At 50.4% G+C, this 6,560-nt stretch overlaps 1 protein-coding gene across 1 annotated transcript in view; it reads left to right on the plus strand.

The window, feature by feature from the left end:
* Positions 1-5,678: 5,678 nt before the first annotated feature.
* The window catches only part of LOC116101223 (L-lactate dehydrogenase A chain-like), a gene marked incomplete at its 3' end in the record, with an annotated part of 7,477 nt that continues 6,595 nt past the window's right edge, over positions 5,679-6,560 (plus strand). The window contains exons 1-2 of the mRNA XM_031384869.1: positions 5,679-5,976; positions 6,180-6,329. Of these exons, the coding sequence (XP_031240729.1) occupies positions 5,914-5,976; positions 6,180-6,329 (213 nt within the window). The remainder of the gene's footprint in view (positions 5,977-6,179; positions 6,330-6,560) is intronic.

The raw sequence follows: 6,560 nt of genomic DNA on the forward strand, positions 1-6,560 counted from the left end.
CTGGCCACCAAAACCTGAATAGAAGAAAACACACCTAACTGTCTTAGCCTGGCTAAGGCTATTTGTTGGCTAAGGATGCCCCGACAGACACACCTTGCAACTTGTGGTCTCTGCATTGCTTCATCCCCATTGCTCTGCTTTTTCACCACCTAATCCACCAGCTGAAATCTTTTTCTCACCCCAGCCCTGATGCTGCCTCTTCCGGAAAGCCTTTTCTGGTTTCTTTGTTCAGGTGACTGTTGTGTTTTATAATAAGATAGGAGAGGCCAAAGATATGTTTGGTGGAGGTGCAGTAAGGTGTGGGGAAGAGGGTGCCTCTGCAGGCTCACGCTGAGGCATCCCTTCCCACTGAGGAACCAGCCACACGACAGTATAGTACAGAATAGAGTTTCTTCAGAACCTGGGGAGGGGAGTTCAGATGGTAGTAGAGACAGAGAAAGGGGAGTAGAGGCCAGCCATGAACACGTGGAAGGAAGGGGGGGAGGGGACTGAAGAGAGAGAGGGTAAGGAGCAGGATCAAGAGAGCAAGAGAGAGAGGAGGGGGCAAGCAGCCCTTCTTATAGTGAGTCAGGCACATCTGGCTGTTGCCAGGTAACTGTGGGGCGGAGCCTAGACTAAATGCCCACAGTGACTTTAGGTAGTGCTCTCTCCTCTAAATGTGGAACATTCTTAACTTTTTTGTGGCCTTGTGACACTTTGTTGTTTTATAGACTAAGTCTCCTACAGACCAGGTCAGCCTTGAACTCACTGTGTATCCGAGGCTAGCCTTGAACTTCTGATCTTCCTGCTTCTACATCCCAAGTGCTGGGATCACAGGTGTGTGAATCACCAAGACTGGCTTCTAGCTTACATTTTATCTATGGAGGAAGATGTACTCAGTTCCCTCCATTTGGCCTTTGAAGGCTTATACATTTCTCTCTCTCTCTCTCTAGTACAGGTTGGTTTCAAACTCAGGAGCTTCTATACCTCATGAGTAGCTGGAACTATGAGCATGTGCCACAGCTGACTGTCTTGCTCATTTCTGGGTTCCTGGCACTTAATCTCTGACTATGACTGTGCAGGCTCAGGATGTCAGGTCTGGTGGCATGGGAGAAGAGGGTATTCTTGTAGAAGGAACGGCCTGAGTAGAAGACTGGAAATGATACATTTGAGAAGTATGAGGAGTACTCTTGACTTTGGTGTACAGGAGGCACAAAGGAAAATAGGAGATAAGGTCAGAGAAGGGGGGGCTCTGGGTGCTGTTCTATGGAGGTCTGATATGCAGCCCAAGGATTTGACTTTTATCATGGTGGCAACAGGAAGTCACTGAATGTTCTCATTCAACAAACACCAAATGGAAGAGCTACCCAGAACTGTTTTGGGTGGCACCATCCTTTGGCTAGGCCTACCTAGGAAACCTCTTATGGTATATGCTGGGTACCCAAGAGACTTCTTCATAGATTTTTCTCTTGAAAGAGACTGTACCCAAATAACACTTGGCAGGGCTCAGGTATGTGCTTGGCTCTGTCATGGTGTGGGTTCTACACATTGTGCAGCATAGAAGTTCTACTCTACAGACCACGTCAGTCACGTTTCTCTGGACAAGCAGAAGCAATGGCAGAAGGCATAGATTCATTCTGAGGACTTGGAATGAATCTTACATGACTTACATGACCGTGGAGGGTGAGAATTCCCACCATCTGCCACCTTTAATCTGGAAACTCAGGAAATCCGGGTGGCAGAGGGACCTGCATAGACATGAAAATCAGAACCAAGATGGTGTCCAGCCAAGGTGAGGGCAGAAAAGGATGACATCACAGCTGAAGCAGCAGACATCAGAGACACCCACTGACTGCTATGTGGCTCCTGCGCCTAAAACTGCCTTGAAATCTCCGGGTAGTTTCTCGCTCTATGTTTTGTGAGCATAGGACCTTGAAGAGAGATAGATAGGCTTTGAGCCAGTCAGTGGCAGGTTAAAGTACTGACTGAAATCATTTAGAAATTGCACAGTTTTGGCAAAGCCAGTACTCTTTCTGAATCCTGTTTTTTTTTTTTTTTCATCTGGAAAATGGGAAGGATCTTGTTTACCCCAGTGTCAGGATGAAGATAAACCCAGATGACGCCTACCGTTAGTCTCTACAAGTGGCGTTTGTCTTACTCATCTTAGACTCAGAACATGGCCAATGCCGGAAGGAGGGAGGCTGTGCTTGGAGTGGCTATCAACAAGTGTCCTGGTGTTGTGGAATGGAACTGCCTGAGGTCTCTTCACTGGCCTTTCCTGAGAGTTTACCTGTCTCTCAACCCCACCCACTCTTGGCTTTCTGCCAGTCCTCTTCTCCCAACTGGGACATATTTAACAAGCCGGCAGGCCCCATCCTTCACTGAATGAGAACATTGTCCCACAGGCCTAGAGACCTGAGGCATTGTTGAAAGCTGCCCTGGGACGCCCTGTGCCTCACTCCCAATCCCCCCTCCCCCAGCTGTGTTTGTGGTCTCTGGGCATCCAGCAGTATCTGGAAAATGGTTGTAGTGAGCTAAACAGATGTCCTGGTTTCCTGGAGCTGGGGTGAATTTTCCCTTTGCAACCAAAAAAGTACAAATGTGGGTCTTTCTGGAGGCTGGCCTTGAGGTGTCACAGCACACTGTTGAGAGGAAGCAAGTCTATCTATGTTTTGCAAGGGGTCCAGAGTCCTCCTTTGCTGCAAGGGGGTCCCTGAAAGGTGCACAGGCCACAGTTTAGTGTGGTGAGAAGAGCGGGTTCCCACTCTGTGGGTATACGGGTAGGCCTAAGGGAAGGGGTCAGAGGAGCGTGTGTGCACATGAGGTTTCTGCACATGTATTTTCCACACAAAGCAATTTCCAAGCCGAGGAACCTGGCCTGGGCTCTGGAGTCTGCTTAGAGCTCTGTATTCCACAGGTTAATAGTTCAGTCCCACAGGACTGCCCCCAACCTGAGACCATAAGCACAATTAGTTACTAGATCCTGACCTGTGCTTTCCCCACACCACTACAAACTGAGGCATCCCCAAGGCCCTCCCCTTCCTCCTGTTTGACTTCTTGCTCTGGTGTCTCTTCGAACTCACAGACACACCTTCACTTTTAAAAAAAAAAAAAAAGTTAAATTTCGTTTCTCTTTGTTCTGACTTTTTTAAAAAATTAATTTATATTATTACAAATTATTAATATAATTAAATTATTTTATAATAATTAAATTATTAATATAATTAAAATTAATTATATTAATTATATATAGGAGAGAGAGACTCTGTGAAGGTCAAAAGAGGGTATTGGAACCCCTGGATCTGGAGTTACAGGCTTTTGTGGTCTTAGTGGAGGAGCCATCTCTTCAGATCCAATTGTTATGACTTTAATTCTTAATTTACTTTATTTGCTGTGCTCTGCTGAGGATGGGACTCAGGTTTTTGTGCATTCAAGGCAGGTGCCCCTGCACTGGCCACAATCCTAGCCTGTTGTTTGTTATAAAAGATATCACAATGAATACAGACAAGCAAAAGTAGGAGCTGTGAGCTTCATTCCCTCTCACATGACCCCTGCACCTCCAGCACCCTGCAAAAGGAAGCCCTTCAATTCTTGTTCAAGACTATAATAGACCTTAATCTGCAGTGAACGCATCCCTTCCGGGGAGGTGGGTGAGCAGGGTTGAAAAGTCACAGTTCTTCCATCTCTAAGGAAATCAAAGCAGTTGCAAACTTGTTCACATCCTATCAGTGGTGGCGTACCTTAAGATTCACAGGCGATTTAACAGAAGCTGGGAGAGGAATAGGAACTGGGCTACAGAGTAATAAGACCTACAGAATGGAGATTAAAGGCAGAGAGGGATGTGAAAACAATCGAGGGCCCTGATACTCCTTGGTAAGGTTAAACACAATGCCTGCGGGTTGGCACGGGAGAGGGCAGACGTGGATGTAAACTGGCTGGCTGAGCCACAGAAGCTGAGACCCCTCATGGTTTGGGAGATGGAAGTGAAGCTGCAGGAGAAAGGCCCATCTGATAGACTGCTATGGCGGACAGGCCGACACGGTGCTGGCAGGTGGTTTCAAGCACTATTTACTGAAGGTCTGCCTGTTGCATGCTAGAAGTTGGTTGGCCCCGGCGCTGGAACAAAGTGACTAGGGTTTTTCTGAATCTCATGAGTTTTACGGAAAAGGAAAGCGGAGGATCGATGCATTTCGGGCTCCTGTTTCTACGGCTGAGGAGCATATCGGGCTGGCCTTTCTTAGAGGTGTCGCAGCACACGTGGAGCCACTCTTGCAGGGCCACCGTGCTGCGAGCGCCGCCCCGGTCTTGGCGGGGCCCAGCCGGGCTGGACGCCCTCCCCCGGCCCAGGCTACACGTGGGTTCCCGCACGTCCGCTGGGCTCCCACTCTGACGTCAGCGCGGAGCTTCCATTTAAGGCCCCGCCCGCGTGCAGCTCTGCGTGCTGGAGCTACTGTCGCCGAGCCCAGGCCACGCTGCTGCTGCTCGCCCGTCGTCCCCCATCGTGCACTAGCGGTACGGTTGGGCCCCACGCTGCCGGCCCTAAGGGTCCCTACCCGGGGTGGAGGTGCAGGGTGTTCAGACCTGAGCACGCGTGGGCTACTGTGCTCTGGAGAACGGAGCAGGCGGCCGGCCCCACCCAGCCTAGGGCGGCGAGACGGGTGTAAGGAGAAGGACTAGGGGGTGGCTGGCCTGAAGGTGGGACGCCACCGAACTGGGGCGAGAGAGCCGTGCGAAACTTGAGCTCCGGTAACTCGAGCCTATGGGGGCCGAAAAAGCGTCAGCACGTCCGGGGCGGGTACTAAGGAGCAACCGTGCGGTTTGGATTTTCCCTTGCGTGGGCTCGGTGGAGTGGTTGTTTCCTGCAGATTACAGGGCGTTTTTGCCCTAAATGCAGTTTGATAGAGGCTCCTGGTGTGTCTGGGGATCGTGGTAGACGCACTGCGTGCGGAGAGGAAGCGGGAAGAGTCGCAGTCCTTCCTCTTGCACCCTAGACGGAAGGAGGAAACCTGTAGCTGAGAGGCCTGCGACACCCATCGGGGCGTAGGTGGGAAGTGGACGCACCGAGTTCCCATAGAGCACGGAAAAGAGGTTTGCGTGAGGCAGATTCTCTGCGGGAAGAGTCCCCCGCCCTTCCCCCAGCCTGCAGAGCCCTCGCAAGCCTGTCTAGAAATAGCAGTGGTTGTAAGGAGACCGGATTCCTGTTTGATGGCCCTAGGCTGCTTGCCCAGAGATCTTGCCGTGTCCTTTTGCACTTTGGAAAGATTTCAAAAGTGGACATGATGCTTGCTGGGAAAGGTGGCCCTCGTGGTTCGGGGTGGGTGGGGGTAGGCTCCAGGCCTCAGGGCCTCCGCAGTTGTATCCCCATTTTGGAACTGAAGAAATTTAAATTTCCCTTAGCGGCCATATCCTAGGCACCGAGGCCCCGCCCCGGTGGGTGAAGGCCCTAATTCCTGGTAGTGGCATTTCAGATCTCACCCTGGCGTCAGATTAAGGTGGCTGCCAGCCCCACTTCACCATGCTTGTGCTTTGGGCTCTAAAAAGGGCCGAACTCTGACCTCGAACTGCCTGCCACAGGCCTCATCCATAGCTAGCAGCCACTAGACCTATATATGACACCTGGTTCTGAAATTGCGCATGCGCACCGGCTTCCCCAGTCTGACAGTCTTACGAATCTGGGCTGGCGCCATGCGTGTTGGGTTCTTGCGGGGGTGGGGGTTAGGAAGCAAGCTTGGCGCGTGCGCAAGCTTAAGCACGTTGCTATGCCTTAGGGTCGCACCTTGTGGCCGTTATTGGCACACTCTGCTCTTGATTTTTGGTACTTACTGGAGCAACTTGGCGCCCTACTTGCTGTAGGACCCTGGGTGATGGGAGAAGAGCGGGAGGGCAGTTTTCTAACAGTATAAGAGAGACCATCCCCTTTTGGGGTTCATCAAGATGAGTAAGTCCTCGGGCGGCTACACATACACGGAGACCTCAGTATTATTTTTCCATTTCAAGGTGAGGACCTTCATGTTGAGAGCCAGACCATACCCCAGCGTTGAGCTTTGTACTCTGGCTATTCTTGGTTTTTCGCTTCTGTTTTTTGTCACATTGTCACTTAATGGAAAGTAGTCCAAAGTCGATGTTTTTTAAAGTCAGGGAGTTGTTGAGTACATCTTGAGTAGGCTGCTATGACACACAATGTTTCCTTCCCTCCTTAGGCCCCAAAAGGTTCAAAGTCCAAGATGGCAACCCTCAAGGACCAGCTGATTGTGAATCTTCTTAAGGAAGAACAGGTCCCCCAGAACAAGATTACAGTTGTTGGGGTTGGTGCTGTTGGCATGGCCTGTGCCATCAGTATCTTAATGAAGGTAAGTGGGAATCCTTCATGTCCCAGGCCTATGGATGGGGGGTGGGAGGGGGGATGTCCCTGCATTGTCACATTGTATATAAAACTATAAGGTTTGCACACACTGTTCAGAGTCGTCTGTGAGACATTTCGCAACATAAAAATACACAGAAAGGTTGTCAGACTAAGGCCTGTTTAAAGTGCTCTGCAGTGTGTTAGCATGCCTTTCCAATGAGAAGAGTCCTTTTTTTTT

This window comes from Mastomys coucha, unplaced genomic scaffold (genome assembly GCF_008632895.1).
Source record: "Mastomys coucha isolate ucsf_1 unplaced genomic scaffold, UCSF_Mcou_1 pScaffold21, whole genome shotgun sequence".
Classification (NCBI taxonomy): Eukaryota; Metazoa; Chordata; class Mammalia; order Rodentia; family Muridae; genus Mastomys; species Mastomys coucha.